This window comes from Heterodontus francisci, chromosome 30, assembly GCF_036365525.1.
Source record: "Heterodontus francisci isolate sHetFra1 chromosome 30, sHetFra1.hap1, whole genome shotgun sequence".
NCBI lineage: Eukaryota > Metazoa > Chordata > Chondrichthyes > Heterodontiformes > Heterodontidae > Heterodontus > Heterodontus francisci.
Window position 1 is genome coordinate 15,943,703 of NC_090400.1, and position 24,030 is coordinate 15,967,732.

At 42.5% G+C, this 24,030-nt stretch overlaps 1 protein-coding gene across 2 annotated transcripts in view; it reads left to right on the forward strand.

Moving 5' to 3' along the window:
• The first annotated feature begins 4,919 nt into the window (after nucleotides 1–4,919).
• dtx2 (deltex 2, E3 ubiquitin ligase) overlaps nucleotides 4,920–24,030 on the forward strand; it is a 66,724-nt gene continuing 47,613 nt past the window's right edge. Inside the window, exons 1-2 of one of the 2 annotated variants that reach the window (XM_068010140.1) lie at nucleotides 4,920–5,535; nucleotides 21,098–21,680. In XM_068010140.1, the coding sequence (XP_067866241.1) occupies nucleotides 5,049–5,535; nucleotides 21,098–21,680 (1,070 nt within the window). In that variant the 5' untranslated portion in view covers nucleotides 4,920–5,048. The remainder of the gene's footprint in view (nucleotides 5,536–21,097; nucleotides 21,681–24,030) is intronic. The other variant, XM_068010141.1, reaches the window with a different exon arrangement.

Here is a 24,030-nt window from a genome sequence, read left to right on the forward strand (position 1 = left end):
GCTTACCCATTGTCTCCCGAGACAAGGAGGCCAAAGAAGAAGATGATAAGGCCACCATCATTAAATAAGAAAAAATAAAATACTGGATGCATGAAATGTAAAATATTAATGCTGGGAATCAATCAGCCTCTGTTGAAAGAGAAACAGGATTAACGTTTCAGCTCAATAGCCTATTGTCAAACCTGGAAGATGTTACAAGTTTTAAGTAGGTACAAAGCCAGGATAAAGGAAACAGGAGGTCTTTCAGTTGAGTACAGCAGATGGTTAAATGGCGGAAGTTTCTCCTTTTCCATCACATCTGCTTGATGATGCCACCTACCTTACCAGAGTTTCTAAAACGTCTTTTTTTTTCCTCAGCCGGGATTCCTACCCGCTCACCACTAATGCGGGCCCTCAATTATGTCCTTCCTATTTCGCACACTTACACCCTTACCCATTTTCCCCTTCCCATATAATGGAATCCCCCTTGCCCTCATCTTCCAACCCACCAACTTCTGCATTTGACACTTCATTTTCCGCCACTTTCTGCATGATTCCGCCACCAAATACATCTTCCTACTCCCTCGCTTCCCCATTCAGATCCCTCTGACACCCTGGTCCACTGCTCCATCACCCTCAATACCCGTTCTTCTCTCAGCACCCGCCCATGCAAACAAAGGAGTTTCAACACCTTTTTTGCCACCATTCAGAGACCAAAACGGTCCTTCCAGGTAAGATAGTTTTACTTGTACGTCCAACTTAGTATATGGTATTTGCAGCTATCGATGTGGTTTCCCCTACATTGGGTAGAGCAAATGCAGACCTCCATTCTATCTGCAATTGTGGCTCTGAGCTTCCGGTTGCTTGCTTTGTCACTAATTCTTTTGTCCCTCTCCTACTCTGATCTCTGTCCTTAAGCCTCCTACTCTTGCAATGAGGTTCATTGTAAGCTCGAGGAACAGCACCTCACCTTTCTACTATGCACTTTGCAGCCTTCTGGCCTTTACATTGACTTTCAGAACTTTAAACCATAACCACCACTTCCATTTTCTTTCCCACAGCAGGTGTGGTAATATCAAATAAATACACGAATGGGAAAGATGTGAGCTGTTGCTTGGGTTGGATCCTTTATCAGTATACGGCCTACGGGCTCTACCTGCTTTTCTTCTGCCACATTCCTGGACCATGGAAGCCAAATTTTCCATGCTTCCTTTCCCCTCTGCTATTCTGTAACTACTTACATATCCACAGGATGTTTCTTTTTGTTTAATTTCTGTCATTACTACTTCCTTTTGCCTTGCACCAAGACCTCTGTCATTTAATCATTCCCTGTACTCCACCCAATCACAGACCTTTTTTTTGTTCTTTTCCTCCCTTGATGCCCTGGATTTATACCTGCTTTAAAGCTGTTCATCTGTAATTTTATCCAGTTCTGACAAAAGGTCATTGATCTAAAAAGTTACCCCTATGTTCCTGTCCATGGATGCTGCCTAACCTGCTGAGTGTGTCCAGAATTTTCAGTCTCTGTACATTTAAATTAATTATATTTGGATTTTGATTAAAAATAGATGACATTTTTGATTCAAAAATCTTTAAATTTCACCTACCTTCCTGATATTAACCTCCAACCTCCCACATATACATTGCCAATATTGATGCTGCTCTCTGCAAGGAGATGCAGCACTGCGCTCCATCCACTTGTGGCCTGCCTGAGAGTATAGGAAACATGGTACATCTCCATTGTGGGAGAATTTTGAGAAATGAACAGAATGAAATGTCATACAGAAGCTGGCATGTTAGGTGAGGAAAAGGGAGACCCTATTATATGGGAGGGAGGAAAAGGGGCAAGGGTGCAAGTGTGAGAAATGGGGTGGACACAGTTGAGGGCCCCCTCTAGTGGTGGGGGAGATGGTGTGGGAATCCCAGCTGAGGAAAAAAGACATTTTGGAAACTGGTTGGATTTTAAATGTTAGAGCTGCCACATAATACTCATGTTACATTAACGCCTATTCTTTCACAGCGACAAAAGAAAAAAAACTGCTGTGTCTGCTTGTAGTTATGGGCTGTGGTCCCCAGGTGACTCTGCAGAGCTTTATTTCTTGAAGCTCCATTCATAGCCATTTTGGTGTAACTTTGTGGAAGATGAGATAAGTTCCAAGTATTCTTTCTCAGACTGCTCTCTACTTCTTGCCCTCACACCCTGCCGTTAATTTTTTTCATCCACTGTCTTGCCCAAGTTTCCTTGAGCTCATCAGGTTACTATCCCTTGATAGCTCAGCTGTGCCTCAGCCAGTTACTTGCCAAAACCATCCCTTTCTAGTTCACTCTGCCTGACCTCCACAGACAACACCATTGGGGGATTTTCATCCTTGACTCATGAAAATAGGTATTGAAATGTGAATAGTAAAAGGTTGTATTGCTTTCCATTATGAAATTTTAAGATACCAAGCAATTCTTAAGTTTTTCCTCAACATGAAGATCAAATAAAATGTTATTCCTGGAGGGAGGGAAGGATTAGCAAATAGAAAAGATTAGCATATTGGAGTATTTCTTTGTAGTATAAAATTGATTTTTTTTTCTCATCCTGACATTTTTATATACTCTAATCATCAAAGAACTGTATCTATTTAGTTATTTACATGTGCAGGACATGCCAAATCACTTTCCACCCAAATTAATACTTTTTGGACTGTAGTCACTAAGGTAAATGTGTGGCTGCCAAAATGCATACAGCAAGATCCCACAAACAATGAGATGAATAACAAATGAATTTTTTTTGTTAGCATTCTCTTCTCCAAGAATAACACTAAGAGATTTGATAAGAGGTATTTAAAATCATGAGGGGAAAAACTGTTCCCACGCATGAAAGTTCAAGAATGAGAGGACACCGATTTAAGGTAATTGGCAAAAGAAGCAATGGCAACATGAAAAAATTTTTCACGCAGTGAATGGTTAGGATCTGGAATGCACTGCCAGAGAGTGCGGTGGAGGCAGGTTCAATCAAAGCATTCAAAGGGAATTAGTTATCTGAAAAGGAATAATGTACAGGATTATTGGGGTGGGGGAGTGGCATCAAGGTAAACTGCTCAATTGGAGGGCTGGTGCAGGCATGATGGGCCAAATGGCCTCACGTTGTAAAAATTCTGTAGATCTGTGATTGAGGGATAAATGTTGGACAGGACATCAGGAGAGCCATGGGATCTTTATAATTCACCTGAGAGGGCAAACAAGGCATAGGCCTGTGCTAGCCATGGCTCAACTGGTAGCAATCTCTTCTTTAAATCAGAAGGTTGTGGGTCCAAATTCTGCTCCAGAGCACATAATCTAGTCTGACACTCCAGTGCAATACTGAGGGAGTGCTGTCTTTCAGATAATATGTCAAACCAAGGCCTCTTCTGTCCTCTCAGGTGAATGTCAGAGATCCCATGGCGCTATGCAAAGAGCAGCAGTATACTCTCTGTTCTGTCCAATTTTTTTCTTCATCATTAACAAAAGTTAATATTTGGTCATTATCACATTTCTATTTGTGGTAAAGGCCTGCTACCTGACCCGAACCAGACGGGACCCGATGACGGTTCGGGTCGGGTCGCGCTTTCGGGCTCGGGTCAGGCCCGGGTTGGTCGGACACACAGTATTAATTGGACTTGAAAGATTGTTTAAAAAGAAATGGATTCGGAATCGGAAGGTAGGTAAAGTGGACATTCCGGTGGTCGGGTCAGGCTCGGGAAAAAATGGAAGGACTCGGGCCGGCTCGGGTCCGGGTCCGATGTGATTGTCAGGTTCGGTCAAGTTTTTTTTTTTCCTGACCTGAACAGGCCTTTAATTTGTGGGACCTTGCTGCATGCAAATTGGCTGCTGCATTTACTACATTACAAAAGCAGGAACAAATGAGATTTTAAGACAACTTGGACCAGCATGAAGATAAAAGCAAAATACTGCAGATGCTGGAAATCTTAAATAAAAACAAGAAATGCTACAAATACTCAGCAGGTCTGGCAGCATCTGTGGAGAAAGCAGAGTTAACGTTTCAGGTCAGTGACCCTTCATCAGAACTAGATGTCTGAATTGTATATGGCTCTAGTAATGATTTAATAGTGAAAAATCAAGCTGTTTGGATGAACAGAGCACCACTTTAGAAAGGTGAGGTGATGGGCCATAACTTATTACAAAGCTGCAACAAAATCCACTTGGATAAAACATTAACCCGTTTCCTGATAAACAGTTACAGAAAAAAAAAACTCTGCTTGTCTCTCCACAGATGCTGCCAGACCTGCTGAGTATTTCCAGCATTTCTTGTTTGTGTTTCAGATTTCCAGCATCTGCAGTATTTTACTTTTATTATGCTGGATAAACTTAGCTTTTTAAAAACAAAATCACAGAAACGTCTTTGTATCAGAATAATGTCGCAATGATTTCGCCCCGAATGAGAATTATTTGTAACTGTACACTGGTAGCACCTGTCCCTCGCTCTCTCCCCGTTCTATATTTTGTACCAGAGTATGTATCTACATAAACAGACTAGACTTATGAAGATCCCTCTGCTCTCCCTCGAATTAGTCTGCATGCGCTTCGTGAACGCAGCATCCAATCCAACTATTGTAGTAATTACCATAAGGGTTGTATTCAGAATACAAAGTTTTCCATCAGCCTTGTTACATTTATTAGATTATCAAACAACATGACCCTGAATCCATTTTACATCTCCAAAACAACGCTTACAAGATCATGAATTAAAACAGATAATAGGTCGTTTTTTCAATCCTTAACCTGCTGTACATTTTTTAAACGTAATGCCTTTTGCTTTTATAGATTTGCATTACCAATATTTTCTTATTCTTTATAATTGCAGAGTTCATTTTCTTGGTTTACATCCCCTGCGTAGTTAAATCTCGTCTGGCCTGTTTGCACTATTACAATGAAACAAATAAAAGTTATCACCAAGTTTCGTTTCTTGGTTCAGCTGTGACTCTCGCACCTGACACTAGCCGTCAACAGAGGGTGCTGACCGGAGCGGGGCGTCATGGGATTTGTAGTTCTGAGCTGACACACTGGATATTAAACTTCTGGCAATGCTTACCGGAAGAAACTATATTTCCCAGGATGCAGCATGCGTGGTGACACCCTGGAGACGGGGAAAACACTGGGAGGGAGGAGCTTCGATCGGAAAGTTATCGGCGTTGTTCCCCCCCCCCCCCCCTTCACCATTAACTCCGGGCGGAGAAGACGATATGGCAGCTTCGGCTCATGGAAGCGGAGGGGGAGCTGTTGGAGGCCAAGGTGCCAGTGGCTCAGGTTTCACCGTAGCTCCTTTCCAAGCGTCCGCCGCTTATGGAGGCCTCGGGCCGCTGGTCACAGTGTGGGAATGGGAAGACGAGTCGGGCCGCTGGAGGCCCTATAGCAGCCGAGTGAGCGAGCACATCGAGCGCAGCCTCCAGCAGTTGCACGGAACGGCGGTGGCCAAGGGAACCAACAGCATCTCGTTGGGCCAGGCCGACCCGAGGCTGGCACCTTACATCATCGATATCCCCACACTCACCCAGTTCCGCCAGGACACAGGTAGGACCAGTCACTCATCCAACACTGGATCGTTCATTAGCACAATGTTCATCACTATCTATTAATTACTTATCATTAATATTCTTAATTATAATGCAAGCTCGACTTTTGGTATTGTTATCTATTAATAATTCATTGCAACTAAATATTTGCTGGAGAAGCAAATCTACTTGTTTAAAATGTTTGATTTCCTTTTTTAAAATTGCTTTGCTGGTTTAAAATTGAGGTTTTTGTATAAGGAACGGAGTTCTGTTTACAACCCAAAAGAATACATTTGTAACTGATTTCTTCTGACTTCATCCAAAAAAGAAACTAAACAGTCGTGTTATTAATTTTGAGGTTAAAGGTCTTCCATAGTACAGTAGTTAATTTGGAGTACTTAGATCAATCTGCCCATTAACTTTATTCTAAAATGGATATTTAATAGGTTTAACAGACTAATCATTTCTCCTGGTATCTGCCTTGGTGATGGTTGCCATTCTAAACAGGGCACATATTTGTTAATACAGTTTATGGAGATTTGCTCCCCCTCTCCCTATTTGAAGCACTGTGTTCAATACTTCCCGATAAGTGCAACTGAGATCAGGAAATTGTGGTGCAGTGGAAATCTATTAATCTGATGCAGTAAGTCAAGATGATTCATTTTTTTCAGGGGTTTCCAGTCACAAAAGACAGGTGAAATTGACTAACAAATGTATGCTTTCTCAAGTCAAAAATAAAACCCAGTATTTGCAATGGATAACTTTTAGATGTATAATCAGTAATGTGAAGGAATGATTCAAACACTTGAAGTAAAGATAAAAGCAAAATACTGCGGATGCTGGAAATCTGAAATAAAAACAAGAAATGCAGGAAATACTCAGCAGGTCTGGCAGCATCTGTGGAGAGAGAAGCAGAGTAAAGATGTGCTTTCACAAAATATTAAGCCAAATGGAGATGTACCGTCCTTGCCTTCTCCTTATGGAACTTTGTTCAGTTTTCTGTACATGACCAGGCAGCTGAATGTATGTTCTACTTTAAAACTGGCTGCCAAGAAAGTTGAGTGGTCCCTGCAGCAAACGGCTACATTAATTGCATGCGTCATGTCGGAACTGCAATGTTTCAGTGTTCAGGTTTAGGGTTTTTCTATAGCTTCATCTCAATGTTGGAATCGGGGGCAAATTATTTGGCTTACCCATTGAACCAGGAGGCAAAAGAAGGCAACATCAGATTAACAGAAATTTATGCAAGCAGGTTGTCTCTGGGTGGATGAGACAAAAAAACAAAGTTATCTCACTTTTCCTCCATTTTGTATTGAAATAAATGTTGTAGTTTAAAAGTTCAGCTTTATTCAACTTTTTTTTATATGAGCTGTGTATGGTTTGTTAATACTAGTTGTCATTGAAGTTTCTTTTCAGCTGTTTAATTAAGACCAAGTTGACAATACAGTATGCTTATCAAGTGTCAAATAGTTAATGGCTTGTGTTAATAGATTAGGTCCGTTTTACAGAGGTGTTAAATTTGAATTTTTAGAGCGACTTTCACATCATGGGCATCTCAAAGAGCTTTGTGTTACTTTTGACATGTATTAATTTTTGTTGGCAAGCACAGCACCAGTAAAGTCTCATAAATAATATTGAGATGAATAGCCAATTAATTAGTTTTTGGTGGATCTGAGGAATAAATATTTGCTAGGATTCCAGGGGAATTCCCCTGCCTTTCAAGAGGAAAGCCAAGGCCTCTGTTTAATGTTTTAATCAAAAGACGACAATTCTTCTGTACTATACCTAATTGTCAGCCTAAATTATGTGCTCAAATCCTGCTGTGGAGCTTAAACCCAAAAGCTTTCTGACTTGAGAAGTGAAAGTGCTACCACTCAACCAAATTGACATAAGTGAGCTGAAAATATTTTTGGTAGAAATATAGGAATTACTGGAGTTGATTAAATTTTATTCATAAGTAGAGGCATAGTGTACAAAAGCCTTTCGATAAGGTCCCACATAAAAGATTAGCATGCAAAATTAAAGCACATAGGATTGGGGGTAAGGTACTGACATGGATAGAGAACTGGTTGGCAGACAGGAAACCGTTGGAATAAACAGGTCTTTTTCTGAGTGGCAGGCAGTGACTAGTGGGGTAGGACCCCACTATTCACAATATATATTGATATAGATGAGGGAATTAAATGTAATATATCCAAATTTGCAGACAACACAAAGCTGGGTGGGAGTGGGAGCTGTGAGGAGGATGCACAGAAGCTCCAGTGTGATTTGGACAGGTTAAGTGAGTGGGCAAGTACATGGCAGATGCAGTATAATGTGGATAAATGTGAGGTTATCCACTTTAGTGGCAAAAACAGAAAGGCAGATTATTATCTGAACGGCGATAGATTGGGAAAGGGGGAGGTGCAGCTAGACCTGATTGTCCTTGTGTACCAGTCGCTGAAAGTAAGCATGTAGGTGCAGCAGATAGTTAAGAAGGCAAATGGTATGTTGGCCTTCATAGCGAGAGAATTCGAGTACAGGAGCAAGGATGTCTTGCTGCAATTATACAGGGCCTTGGTGAGACCACATCCAGAGTATTGTGTGCAGTTTTGGTCTCCTTATCTGAGGAAGAATGTTCCTGTTATGAAGGGAGTGCAGTGAAGGTTCATCAGACTGATTCCTGGGATGGCAGGATTGACGTATGAAGAGAGATTGGGTCAATTCGCCTTGTATTTGCTAGAGTTTAGAAGAATGAGAGGGGATCTCATAGAAACCTACAAAGTTCGAACACGACTGGACAGACTAGATGCAGGAAGGATGTTCCCGATGGCGGGGGAGTCCAGGACCAGGGGTCACAGTCTAAGGATAAGGGGGTAAGCCACTTAGGACTGAAATGAGGAGGGATTTCTTCACCCAGAGAATGGTCAACCTGTGGAATTCTCTACCACAGAAAGCATTTGAGGCCAGATCATTACATATATTCAAGAAAGAGTTAGATATAATTCTTGGGGCTAAAGGGATCAAGGGATATGGGGAGAAAGCGGAAACAGGGTACTGAGTTTGGATGATCAGTCATGATCGTATTGAATGGTGGTGCAGACTCGAAGGGCCGAATGGCCTACTCCTGTTCCTATATTTCTGTTTTCTAAAAGCAGGGAAGTTATGCTGAGCCTTTATAAAGCTGTGGCTTGGACCCCACTGGACTATTGTGTCCAGTTCTGGTCACTACGCTTCAGGAAGGATGTGAGAGTCCATGAGAGGGTGCGGAGGAGATTTACCAGAATGGTTCCAGGGATGGAGGATTTTAGTAACATGGTTAGATTGGAAAAGTTGTGTTTGTTCTCCTTCGAACAAAGGGGATTTAATAGAAGTGTACAAGATTATGACAGCCTTAGAAAGTTAGACAAGGAAAAACCATTCCCATTAACAAATAGTACTAAGACAAGGGGAAACAGATTGAAAGTTTTGGGCAAAAGATGCAGGGGGAATATGAGGAAGCACTTTTTTTATGCAGCGGGTGGTAATGACTTGGAACTCGCTGCCCAGACTGGTGGTGGAAGCGGGGATAATGAATGCCTTCAAGAGGCAGTTGGATGGCCATTGAGAGAAGTAGACTTGAAGGGCTACGCATATCGAGCAGGGGAGTGAGGCTGACTGCTTAGCTCCATGGAGAGCCTGCATGAACTCTATCGCCCAAATGGTCGTCATCTGTGCTGTAAATCACTCTATGATTAGGTACAACAAGCAATTAGGAAGGTTAATGGCATGTTGGCATTTATTGCAAGGGGACTTGAGTGCAAGAATAAGGAAGCCTTGCTACACTTGGTGAGACTTTGGTGAGACTGCAGTACTGTGTGCATTTTGGTCTCCATATTTAAACAAGGATATATTCACATTGGAGGCAGTACAGCGAAGGTTCACTCGATTAGTCCTGGGACGAGAGGCTGAGTAAATTGGGTCTATACTTTCTGCAGTTTAGAAGAATGAGAGGTGATCTCATTGAAACATGCAAGATTCTGCAAAGGCTTGACTAAGAGGTTGTTACCCCTGGCTGGGGAATCGAGAACATGGGGGCATAGTGTCAGGATAAGGGGCCAATGATTTAGGGCTGAGATAAGGAGAAATTTCTTCACTGCCAGGCTTGGGAAACTTTAGAATTCTGTGCCCCAGTGGGTTGTGGATGCTGCATCATTGAATCTATTTAAGGCTGCGATAGACGGATTTTTGGTCTCAGGGAATCAGGAGATATGGCAAGCAGATGGGAAACTGGAGTTCAGGCAGAGGATCAGCCATGATCGTATTGAATGGCGGAGCAGGCTCGGGCGGCCATGTGATCTATTCCTGCTCCTTTTTCTTGGGTTCGGAAAATCTCAGATCGAAATTCGTACAGAACTTATTCAGGCTCTGGAACTCCAACATACAGGAGTTCAGTGTAAACTTCACATTATATGCTCCAGCAATCAATGTTTGATTATGGAAACTCTGGTTTGTCTATTTGTTCCAGCAGACTATTTTTCATTCTTTGGTCCCCATGATCACTAAGGTCAAATCTGATCACGTTGGACCTTAGTTTCACCTGATTATGCTACTGATCGACCAAAAAGTAAATTCACAAATCACTTGCCTTATAGATTTTAAAAATTAGGCACTGTGTGGTTTTTGATCTGTTAAGTGAACTGGCAACATTGGTTCTAACACTGTTTCTGGTCTTCTATTTCTCCTGAAACCAATTTCCTTTTACTTGTTCATGGAATGAGAGCGTCGCTGGCTCGGCCAGCATTTATTGTTCATCCCTAATTATCCTTGAGAAGGGGTGGTGAGCCACCTTCTTGAAACCCTGCATTCTTCGTGATGTAGGTACACCTACAATGCAGTTGGGGAGGGAGTTCCAGGATTTTGACTCAGCAACAGAACGGCAATATAGTTCCAAGTCGGGATGGTGTGTAACTGGAGGGGAACTTGTTCCCATGCATCTGCTGCCCATGTCCTTTGGGTTTGGACAGTGCTGTGGAAGGAGTCTTGGTGAGTTGCTGTATGCATCTGGTAGATGGTACACACTGCTGCCACTGTATGCTGGTGGAGGGAGTTAATACTTAAAGTAGTGGTTGGGTTGCCAATCAAGCAGGCTGCTTTGTCCTGGATGGTGTTGAGCTTCTTTAGTGTTGTTGGAGCTGCACTCATCCAGGCAAGTAGAGAGAATTCCATCACATTCCTAACTTATGCCTTGTCGATGGCTTTGGGGAGTTAGGAAGTGAGTTACTCACAGTAGAACTCCCAGCCTCTGACCTGGTCTTGTAGCCACAGTATTTATATGGTTGATCCAGTTATGTTTCTGGTCAATGGTAACCCCAGGATGTTGATAGTGGGGGATCCAACGATGGTAATGCTGTTGACAATCAAGAGGAGATGGTTAGATTCTCTCTCGTTGGAGATGATCATTGCCTGGCACTTATGTGGTAACAAATGTTACTTGCCACTTATTAGCCCAAGCCTGAATGTTGTCCAGATCTTGCATGCTGGCACGAACTGCTTCAGTATCTGAAGAGTTGCAAATGGTACTGAACACTGTGTAACCATCAGCGAATATCCCCACTTTTGACCTTATGATGGAAGGACGGTCATTAATGAAGCAGCTGAAGATGGTTGGGCCTAGGATGCTACCATGAGGAACTCCTGCAGCGATGTCCTGGTGCCGAGATGATTGGCCTCCAACAACTGCAACCATCTTTGTGCTAGGTATGTCTCCAAACAGGGGAGAGCTTTCCCCCAATTCCCACTGACTTCAATTTTACTTGGGCTCCTAGGTGCCACACCCGGTCAAAAGCTGCTTTGATGTCAAGGGCAGTCACTCTCACCTCACCTCTGTTATTAAGCTCTTTTGCCCATATTTATGTTCCCAACATAGTGTAGACATTTGTAACATGCCAATCCTCCACTTTTTGCATGGACATCAGCTCTTTCAACCTCTGTTCGTGCTGGAGACAGGAATGCAGCTACTCTTGGCTCCCTGGAATTGCCCCATAAGCCACTATGACTCGCCTCATTTGTGCATTTGGAAGAGAAGTGAGTCACAGTGATTAATGGGGTAATTTCAGCGCCTGAAATTGGCGGTATTCCAGCCTCCAGGATCAAGCTGTTTCTTGTCGGAAATTTCATGTCCTAACTGGCCTTTATTTAAAAAAGAAAACATTCTTAACTTCTCCCTTTGTTCTATTAGCGATTTTCATGAATCTTATGCCGTCCAGTTACTGACTCGCCTATCAGTGATAATAGCTCCTGACTTTCCATATCAAAACAGCTCATAATTTTGACCTTATTTCCTCTAGTCTCTGATAATCAAACCTTCTCATCCTTGTTATCATCTCAGCGAGTTTCTTCTGTATTTCTCTCTATGGCCTTGAGTCCTTTCCTCAAGTGAGTGCTTCCTGTTTTGGGTCAATGTTCCAACTGCGGTCTAATTGATGATTTTCTATCTGAGAACTTTGCTTTCATTCTTTGCATTAGGTTTAAAGTCCTCAATCATTGTCTGTAAATCCTTCCATGGTCTTCTCTGCCCCTATCTCTGCAGGTTGCTCCAGCCTTATAAACCCCTTTTGATTCTGGGCTTCTATTTATACCCTCTCTCTTCCTTTCATTTCTTCATTAGTATGAGAGCCTTCTGCAGCCTTGGTTCCAATTTCTGGAGTTCCCTACCTAGACATTTCTGCTTCTCCCCCTTCAAATTAAACCCATCTCTCCAACCAAGTTAGTTACCTCTTCTAGTTTCTGGCTTAGCATCCATTTAAATTTCTTGTCATCTATGAAGTGTCGTGGAATGTTACCCCTGTCAGAGGTGCTCTACAAATTCACGTTGCTCTCTGCCACTTTTCACCAAAGTTGGGATCTTGAATCTTTCTCCAACTTTGTGTATCTGAACTCCTAGATCTTTTTTTCAAGTTTTGCCATTTAAGGGAAATATTTCCTTTTTTTTCAAAATGTATCACCTTACATTTCCCAATATTGCATTTCATCTAACATGCTGGAAATCTGAAATGAAAACAGAAAAGTTGGGAACACAACAAAGAGAAAGGAAACTCCATTGCAGTGTTATACCCTTCTTCAGAACTCTTGCAGTCCATTTGCTGTTCTATTTACTTTACAGCCTAGACATTAGTAGCAGCAATGCTGTAAGCGAACTGAGGCACTATTATTACCTGCAGCTGCATGTCCGCTCATTTATGACTTAACAGTGTCAACAAAATAAATAGGTACCATTGTTTCTGTATCTCGTATCTGAGTCTAAAATGATTTCTGTGCAATTGTGTAAACTATTAGCATAGGAATGTGCTAGTAATTTAGCATAGCTGAATTGTAGCATGTTCTGCAGCTGAAATATATTAAATTCCACATGGCAGTACACTTTGGACACAAGATTGGGATGTTTCTTATGATCTAGTTTTCTGCACAGCGGAACAATTTTAATGTCAGTGAGTAAAAGTCAGAAGGTTGTGGATTCGAGCCTCATCAGGACCTGAGCACCAAATTTAAAGCCGAGACATTTCATGGGAGGGGCCATTCTTCAGATGTGGTACTGCACCAATAGCCTGTCTACCTGGTCTGATTGTTCAGATGGATGTTGGAGGTCTCATGCCACAATTTAAAGAACAACAGTAACCTTTTATAGCATCCTGACAAGCATCCCTCCATCAAGCACCACCAAAAATAGTATAACTCGTCAATCATTTCATTGCTGTTTGTGCGTCATTAGTTGCCTCATGCATCCACACATCCACCCACTGAACATTGGTCGGCATTTCAAAGGAAGTAGTTGTGTGCAAAGTACTTTGAATATTTGAGATATTATAATGTGCTATATAAGTGTTCATAGTTCAAACTCAAAAGAATCTGATTAATCTGTGTGTTTACACATGTAATCAAGATCACTTTGAATTTTTGAGATCAAGTGGTGTTAGTGGGTGGGAGAATACTGAAAGCAATGTGGGAGAGGAGGGAATGGAAGGCTCAGGAAAGGAAAGGAGGAGGCAAATAAAGAGGGAAAGAGGAGGCAAGGGTGAGATGGAGTGGTACAGGTAGAGAGAGGAAGGAAGAGATGCTGAGGGACAGCAGTGCAGAACGGGGTACAAGAGTGAGGTATGGATCAGTTGACCATTGAGGGAGAGCAAATAGAGCCAGTGGAAGGAGCGGGTACTGTGGATGGGGGGGCAGGAGGATATTTTAAACCTGTTTATGGCTTCTGTTTTAATTTGATAGTTTTTTTTTCGCTTGACAAAACTGCTTAAATTAACCAGCAAAATCTAATCCTAAAGTAATTTTGAGACTGAAAAACCGGAACTCCAGTATGCCATTTTTGCTTATTCACTTGTGGGATGTGGACATCGCTGGCTAGGCCAGCACTTGTTGCCCATCCCTAATTGCCCTTGAACTGAGTGGCTTGCTAGCCCATTTCAGAGGGCATTTTAAGAGTCAACCACACACATTTTAAAAATACATACTATACAGATTTGTGAGCAGACCTGTTTTGTGTCTGCAAAAATGATTTTAAATGTACCCTGTCCAGTTTTGAACTGAGAAACAGGTAGCAGCCCTATCTGCAACAAGCAGCAGGATAAAAAAATATCGTGGACTGAAGATGGCGAGATTAACATAATAATGTTGCCCAGAAGCGGGTGAGTTGCTTTGCTTTCCAACCTCACTAAAGCTGAGAAGAAACTCAGGATATTTATCAAGCAGCATTTGGCACCCCTGTATTAGCATGATAACCAGTATTTGATAATACTGCCCAGTTTGAGTGTGTATAAATTCCCTTTGTTTTATGAAATCTTATATGAACACAGGAAATCATTTTCAGTGACATGTTTTCAGTAAGAGTAAATGTTAAAAAGTGAAGTTATGAAACTGCCCGAAAATTGAGTTGGGGAAAAAAAAATTAGGACCTGAGACCAAGGAAAATTAATAATTTATCATACGCTCTTGATTTGATCAAAGTCTTTAAGATATTAAGGGGAACTCATAGGGATGGAGAGAGAATAATTATTTCTGTTGGTTGGGGAGTCTAGGAACAGAGAACATAGTCTAAAAATTAGTGCCAGACCTTTCAAGAGTGAAATTAGGGAACATTTCTACACATAGAGGCTAGTAGAAGTTGTTAACTGAAAGTATTGAAGGATATGGGCAAATTAGTTTATATGGTGAAAAGGTGCAGATCAGCCACGATCTCCTTGAATGGCAAAACCGGTTCAAGGGGCTAAATGGCCTTGTCCTGCTCCAATGTTTCCTCGGGTGGAAATCAAGTTTGTTGCAATTTTGATCATATTAATCAAATGGTCATCCAGAATTTTGCAAAATAATTCACTTAATCACCCATAACCACCAAGAGGAGAAAAATATAAAATCTGCAGTAGAATATGGACTTCCATTTCCCTCAGTAAGAAGCCCAAAGTAGTTTTATATGGACTAATCTGTATTCCAAAATGTATTGTCCAATTTTTGAATTGCTCAAATCGGACAACTCTCATTAAAATTGTGGTCAGGGTTTGCTGCTTATTAGTAATTTGACACTTGAAATGATGATTGAGCCCAGAGATCAGGTTTGCTATCATACAGCTAAATAAACACTGGTCATTTGTGCAGAGGCCACTCTAATGCAGGCTTCATAAATACTGTGAACAAATCAGAGTTGAGCAAAAGTAACAATGTATCATAATGTTTGAAAGATCCCACACACAGCTTCAAATGAATCCAGTGGGTCCCTGGGTTATTTCAAATTGAACTACAGCCACTGTGAACTCAAAACTAGTGTAGTATAGCCTAAAACCTGGCTCAGGTATAAAATTAAAGTCCGACCCGACCACAGCTAACTCGGGCCTGAGTCCTTTAATTTTTTTTCGCACCCGACCTGACATGAATATCCTTCATCCGTTCGGGCAGCAGCCTATTCCTGCAGCTGGAGTTGTGGGGAATCATGGGTAAGCTTGATCCAGTGACTTCCCGGAAGTAGTGTCCAGCCCGACCCGACCCCGAATGCTGTACTCGGAATTTTGACCCAGCCCGACCCGAACCGAACCCAACACGTCGTTGGGTCTAGTCGGGTTCGGGTAGCCCGGCCTTAGTATGGCCTCCTATCAAGGTTCTTAAACCACTTGACATTAGGAGGTCTCTTACAGCTTGGTTTTATTACATTCAGGTGCCAGTTGGGTTTTGAAGCCTGAGCCATGCAGACACATTTGTAAAAATGGACATCCAAAGTAATGAGTGTGAAAGTGACAATGTAGTCACAACTTTAGTATTGAGACCTGAAAATTCTTTGCAGTTCTCTTCTGAATCATGTCAGGTTAAGATCCCTTTTAAAATCCACCATTTGTAAGAATTGTTAGAACAGTCTGCAAGTTTTTTAATTTTGTTTTGGATATATATTTGACTTTGATCCCATTTACAAAGGCCATTCAGCCCCTCAAACCTGTTCTGCCATTTAATTAGATCATGGTTGATGTATAGCTAAACTCCACCTACACACCTTGTTTCCATAACCCTTTATTCCCTTGTTTAACATACATGCATCGATCTCAGTTTTGAAATTTTCAATTGATCTAACATCAACAGCTTTCTGGGGGAGAGAGTTCCAGATTTCCAATACCCTTTGTGTAAAGAAGTGCTTCCTGACATCAGAAATTCTGGTGTCTCCCAGAGACCAGCTCCTAGGTGATTGCTGTTTTCCACAAACTTTCGTTCTGGGGAAACACCAGACCTCTGCTCCGTTTTCGTCCATTTCAGGAAGCCTAAAGTCAGCTTTTACTACTTTGGGAGCTGCAACTGTAACTTGTTGAAGTTTTAAGTACAGCCTTTAAAACAAAAATTATCCCATGGTGCTGCACAATAGGATGGAAGGAGAGCTTTCAAACAAACCATTTGGATGAATTTGGAGTCATTGGATGCCAGTGCTAAAGAATGGAGCGTTTCTACATTGGTGTCCAGTGGCAAAATCAGGCACATCCTATTAGGTTTAGGACAACCTGAACTTTAGATGAACAGCCCCGTTAGATAAGTGTAACATCACCAGTACCAGCCATACCTTACAATCTCAGAGTTAATTTGACACCAATTTGTACCTTTTTTACCCTCTGGCCTCACTACAAGTGACTGGTTTGAGAGGCCTTCATGTAGCACAGATTTGCAGCTGTCGAAGAGGAGACTTGCTTTTTATATGATTTCAAGTCCTAGAGGTGAAGGGACAGTATGCTAACCTAAAGTAACACCCTGTACCTGGTAGATCTTTCTATTTAACCCTGATTTATTTTCCAAATGCTATAAGAAATGTTCATCTTGTTTTTATGGGCAATCAGTTGAAGTGGGAAAAGGGGTTTAAATTGTTGACATATCAACAGGATTGGGCTGTTCAGAAGTATAGATAACATACTCGACCGACACGTGGGCTGGATTGTACAGAATTGTTTAATAGCTGTCTGCACACTGACACAGTGGCCTTCACAGGAAGCCAGAAAGAATAACAGGAAACATGTGTATGCAGAGGTGATTGTTGCAACCACAGAAGGGTCCAGCTACATTTCATAGTTTTGTATGTTAGACAATTGGAAAATGACTTAAAACATTTCTCGAGAGTTGGTTGGTGGAGTTTGTGATACGTTCGCTTTTGTTCAACTGTAATGAAGGGTGTATATTTGCCAGTGCCGTTGGAAATCGGCTTGGAAAGGCCAGCAGGTTCTGATTTGGCCCACTTTGGGTTATGCCATTTTGTAGTGGTCCTTATTGGGTAATAATTGATTTTTAAATTGCTATCATGGGTATGTGGTTATATTTCTGGGCTAGTAATCCAGAGGCCTGGAATAATGATGCACAGATGTGAGTTCAGATTCCACCAGAGCAGCTGAGGAATTTAAACTCCGTTAATGAAATACATCTTGTATAAAAAGCTAGTATCAGTAATGATGATTATGAAACTACTGGATTGCTGTTTATTTTTTTAAAAATCTGGCTCGCTAATGTCATTTAGGGAAGGAAATCTGCCATCCTTACCCTATATGTGTCCGGCCTATATGTGACTCCAGACCCACAGCAATGTGGTTTACTCTTAACTGCCGTCTGAAATGGCCAAGCAAGCCATTCAGTTGTGACAAACCGCTACAAGATTAAAACTGAATGGACCATCCGGCATCTACCTAGGCACTGGGCATGACTCACAACCCAATCAATCCTGCGAAGTCCTGCTCACTAACACTTGGAGACTTGTGCTAAAATTAGAAGAGCTGTCCCACAGGCTAGTCTAGCAGCAGCCTGATCTAGTCATACAGAATCATATATTTCAGCCAACCTCCCAGACTCCTCCATCACCATCCCTAGATATGTCCTTTCTCACGAGCAGGATAGACTCAAAGAACAAAGAACAGCACAGCACAGGAACAGGCCATTCGGCCCTCCAAGCCTGCGCCGATCTGATGCCTGCAGAAACTAACACCTTCTGCACTTCCGGGGACCATATCCCTCTATTCCCTTCTTATTCATATATTTGTCAAATGTCTCTTAAACGTCGCTATCGTATCTGCTTCCACCACCTCCCCTGGCAGCACGTTCCAGGCACTCACCACCCTCTGTGTAAAAAAACTTGCCTCGCACATCCCCTCTAAACTTTGCCCCTCGCACCTTAAACCTATGTCCCCTAGTAACTGACTCTTCCACCCTGGGAAAAAGCTTCTGACTATCCACTCTGTCCATGCCACTCATAACTTTGTAAACCTCTATCATGTCGCCCCTCCACCTCCGTCGTTCCAGTGAAAACAATCCGAGTTTTTCCAACCTCTCCTCATAGTTAATGCCCTCCAGACCAGGCAACATCCTGGTAAACCTCCTCTGTACCCTCTCCAAAACCTCCACGTCCTTCTGGTAGTGTGGCGACCAGAATTGCACGCAATATTCTAAGTGTGGCCTAACTAAGGTTCTGTACAGCTGCAACATGACTTGCCACTTTTTATACTCTATGCCCCGACCGATGAAGGCAAGCATGCCGTATGCCTTCTTGACTACCTTATCCACCTGCGTTGCCGCTTTCAGTGACCTGTGGACCTGTACGTTCAGATCTCTCTGCCTGTCAATACTCCTAAGGGTTCTGCCATTTACTGTATACTTCCCACCTGTATTTGACCTTCCAAAATGCATTACCTCACATTTGTCCGGATTAAACTCCAGCTGCCATTTCTCCACCCAAGTCTCCAACCGGTCTATATCCTGCTGTATTCTCTGACAATCCTCATCATTATCCGCAAGTCCACCAACCTTTGTGTTGTCCGGAAACTTACTAATCAGACCAGCTACATTTTCCTCCAAATCATTTATATATACTACAAAGAGCAAAGGTCCCAGCACTGATCCCTGCGGAACACCACTAGTCACATCCCTCCATTCAGAAAAACACCCATCCACTGTTACCCTCTGTCTTCTGTGACTGAGCCAGTTCTGTATCCATCTTGCAGCTCACCTCTGATCCCGTGTGACTTCACCTTTTGCACCAGTCTGCCATGCGGGACCTTGTCAAAGGCTTTACTAAAGTCCATATAGACAACATCCACCGCCCTTCCCTCATCAATCATCTTTGTCACTTCCTCAAAAAACTCAATCAAATTAGTAAGACACGACCTCCCCTTCACAAAACCATGCTGTCTCTCGCTAATAAGTTTGTTTGTTTCCAAATGGGAGTAAATCCTGTCCCGAATAATCCTCTCTAATAGTTTCCCTACCACTGACGTAAGGCTCACCGGCCTATAATTTCCTGCATTATCCTTACCACCCTTCTTAAACAAAGGAACAACATTGGCTATTCTCCAGTCCTCTGGGACCTCACCTGTAGCCAATGAGGATGCTAGAGGTGGCGGCACAGTGGTGTACAGTCTGGCAGGAGTGACTCCTCAACATTGACTCTGGACTTCCATGAAGTTTTATGGAATCAGGTCAAACATAGGCAAAGAGACATCCTGCTGATTACCACCTACTGCCCCCTGTCAGCTGATAAATCTGTACTCCTTCATGTTGAACACCACTTGGGGGAGAAAAGCTGAGGATAGCAAGGGTACAGATTGTACTCTAAGTGGGTGACCTTGATCACCAAGTATGGCTCAGTAACACCACTACTAACCAAGCATGGTGCTGAACGCCATAGCTGCCAGCCTAGGCTTGTGGCCGGTTATTAAGAGAACATGAGGGGAAAAACCTACCTGACCCCATCCTCACCAATCTTCCTGTTGCAGATGCATCTGTTCCATCTGCACACTGAGGGCACTCTCCATCGTGTGGTGTGGCACTACCACCATCCTAAATGGAATAGATTCAGAACAGGTTCATCAGCTCAAAACTGGGCATTCACAAGGCACTGTCTGCCATTAGCCATAGAGCAATTGTTATGCCACAATTTGTAACCTTGTGGCTGGAATATTCCTCACTGTACCATTACCATCCAGCCAGGGGACCAACCCTGGTTCAATGACGAGTGTAGGAGAGCATACCAGGAGCAGCACAAGGCTTACCTAAAATGAGCTGTCAGCCTGGTACAAGTCAGGACCACATTACAGAGCTAAGTGATCCTGCAACCATCAGATTAGATCAAAGCTCTGCAGTGCTGCCATATCCAGTCATGAATGGTAGTGGACAATAAAACAACAAACTGGAGGAGGAAGCTCCAGAAACACCCCCATCCTCAATGATGGGAAAGCCCAGCATGTCAGTGCAAAAGACTAGGCTGAAGCATTTGCAACCATCCTTGTCCAGAAGTGCCGAGTGAATGATCCATCTCTGCCGCCTCCTGAGGTCCCCACCAACATAGATCCCAGTCTTCAGCCAATTCAATTTACTATATTCACTTGTATTTCACAGCGTTTCACATTAGGCCATGAATGTGTGAATTGTTTGCATTTAGCTGTGTGTTGGGTTGACTAAAAAATTAAGCAGATTAACTGAACTTTCTCCCAAGCCATGTCATGCCAGACATTTTTCTGCCTCTTTAGTTTCTCAATTTAAAAAAATCCTCCTTCATTTAGTATTCCCTGCATCTGTACAGTCACTCTCCAGCCAAGAGGATAGGCAAATGAGTTGTTCCCAGATCCTGCTGTTTCTGGAACTAACTCCAAGTATGTGTAAGAGTTGAGGTCAGGGCAATTCGTTCTTTGAGGAAAATGGTTCATCTTTCATTAAAAGTAAAAGTGAGGAACTAAAAATATAAACTGTGCTTTATTACTGCAAAATCATCCTGTGTCTGATGTCTCAATTAAAAGTAGAGACTTGTGAAGAATAATATTTCTGGCTGAAATCGAAATGGGCTTGGGAAGGCAAAAGAGATGAGCAGCATGAACATGTCTGGAATAGTGCTTTCTGGGTCCGTTTTTAGTAATTATCCACTTCACTTGCAAAACCTTATGGGAAAAGAGTAGGTGCACTTCAAAATGATGCAACACTCTAAGCTACTGAGCGTGGTAGTCTAATGAAAGGTACTGTTTATTGTTTACCATCTATATTCCTTGCTGTGTGATCATGAATCTTGTGCTTTCTTATGTGTTTTCTCAATTCTAATTTATTTTCTTATTTCACAATCATCTTTACAGGAAGAATGCGGCGAGTTAGGAGACAGCTATATGCACAGTCATCTGCACCAGGACAAGGATTGTTATGGCAATGGGAAAATGATGAAGGTGGCTGGACAGCCTACGAAATGACCATCTCCATTTTCATCGAGGAGTGCTTAACTAGAAGGCAGCAGATAGCTGACTTGGGGCACTTTGGTTACAACTACATAGTGGATTTGACCAGCTCATGTCAGATAAATAGGATTACTGGATTCAAGAGACGAGTTCAAAGAGTTTCTGATATACCCTATCCACCAGCTGCATCTGGACTGATCCACAGAGGTCAAATCTGCTCTTGTAATCAGTGTCTAGCTTATACTGGCTCTGGGCCCATTTTTAATCGTAGTCGACACACTGTCTACAATTTAGTAGGTCCTTCTACTCAGCAGACTTCTAACAGATCATTTCTAATGATGTCTCCTAACCATGGGTACTCCCCTTACAGTAAAAGGCCAGCATCCATGGGTCCAATGCTCATCACAAGTCCTAATTGGCCTGGTGCTGCAACAGCTGCTGTTGGTCAATCTACAGCTTCTGGTTCTCATTTCACCAGTGGTTCAAGGTATAGTATTAAACCTCAGTGCAGTATGTTCACTTGCAATTTAAGAGATTGATTCCTCAAAGATACAGAACCTATTGTAGGCTCTGTATTTGGAAATACTGAGGGTGAATTAATAGAGCTGCTCCAGTTATTTTGCATGCATTCAATGGAGCAGTGAGACATAACTGTTAGCGCTTTCTTTGCTGGCCATAGAGCAATTGTGTCTGCCCAGGGAAAAATAAATATTTCTTTCTATTTTCTATCTTTCGGAGCACATCGAATGACAGTGCACTGTACCAGGCTCAATAGGCCCTGGAAAGTTATGCCGTAATTGGTCCAAATGGAATAAAACTGCCTTTGAGCTGCATCTGGTGTAAACCAGCATGCATTTAACAACTTGCATATTTTAGCACCTTTACAAAATAAAATGTCCCAAGGTGCTTCATGGTAGCATTATCAAACAAAATTGGACACCAAGTCACATAAGGACAGATGACTGAAAGCTTGGCCAAATGGGTAGATTTTGAGGAGAGAGAGGTTTAGAAAGGGAATTCCAAAACTTGGGGTCTAGGTAGCTGAAGGCATGGCCACTATTGGTAGAGTTATGAAAATTGGGGTTGCGCAAAAGGCAGTGAGATCTTGGAGATTGTAGGGTGGAAGATTACAGAGACAGGGAGAGCCAAAGCTTTAGAGGGATTTGAAAACAAGGATGAGAATTTTAATATCGACATGTTGCCAGAACGGGAGCTAATATAGATCAGTGAGAACAGGGATGATGGTTGAATGGGATTTGGTGTGAGCTACGATATTCCCACTTCAGGATTTATGTAAGTATGGAGACACACCTGGGGTCCCCCATAACCAAACAAATTCAGTGCTATTGCAGAAAATATTTTAGTATTTTATTTTATTTATTTAGAGATACAGCACTGAAACAGGCCCTTCAGCCCACCGAGTCTGTGCCGACCAACAACCACCCATATACTAACCCTACAGTAATCCCATATTCCCTACCACCTACCTACACTAGGGGCAATTTACAACGGCCAATTTACCTATCACCTGCAAGTCTTTGGCTGTGGGAGGAAACCGGAGCACCCGGCGGAAACCCACGCGGTCACAGAGAGAACTTGCAAACACTGCACAGGCAGTACCCAGAATCGAACCCGGGTCCCTGGAGCTGTGAGGCTGCGGTGCTAACCACTGTGCCGCCCAATATAGCAACGTAAGCACATGGGATGTGAAGAGATCCTATGGTACTATTCAAAGAAAAGCAAAGATGTTCTGGTGTCTGGCCAACATTTATTCCTCAACTAGCATCACTGTAATACAGATCATCTGGTCATTTATATCATTACCATTTCTGGGACCTTGCTGTGTGCAGATTGACTGCCAAATTTCCTTACGTTGCAACAGTGACTACACTTCACTTCAAAAGTAATTCATTGGCTATGAAGAGTTTGAGACATCCTGAAAGGTGCTTTATAAATGCACGTTTGATTTGGGAGGCAGTGGTGAGAGCGTTACCAGGTAAAATGTAGCAAGTTCATTTTATTGACATGGGTGAGGTTGCAAAAGGACCACATTAATTGTATTGTCTTTCTACATTAAAATCTTTTATTGCACTACCTGTAGAGATGCAGAATAAGGAGTCAAACATTTAGGGCTAAGATGCTGAGAAATGTATTCACTCAGCGGGTGTGAATCTTTGGAATTCTCTACCCCAGAGAGCTGTGGATGCTCTGTCAGTGAATATATTGAAAGCTGAGATCGATAGGTTTTTGGGCACTAAGGGAATCAAGGGATAGGGTGGGAAAGTGGAGTTAATGGAGAAGTTCAGCCATGATCTTACTGAATGAAGGAGCAGACTCAATGGGCTGTATGACCTACTTCTGCCCTTCTTATGGGAGGTTGGGTGATGGGGCAGGTGGAACCCTATTTGCTGTCAGAGGTAGAGGTCACTGAAGAGGGGGTCTATCTTAAAATCAAATGGTTCTCTGTGCCTCAATCTCCAAGTTTTCATTTTAGAATAAAATGTTGGTGTTGGGACCTGCCAGAGCTTGTGCAAGAGAGTTTAGTATTCTTCCAGTTGGGCAGAACAGCATGTACTGCAGGTGGGGTAATTCTGTGCTGCTGCGCAGTGGGGGAAAATTAGGACCAGTGTTGTGTTTTTTCATGCAAGTTTGTTTCAGTTGTGGTTCTTGGCAAGAGTTGTTCTTGAATTGTTACTGTTGGGGAAGGATTCTGCAGTGCGTGGAAGACCCTGATCCTGACTTGCACAGGTTGTTTTAGCATGCTGCTGAGCAAACGCCACTAAAACAAATTCATCTCTCACTTTGATCACTTACTCCGAGGGACACAAGATCAGCCC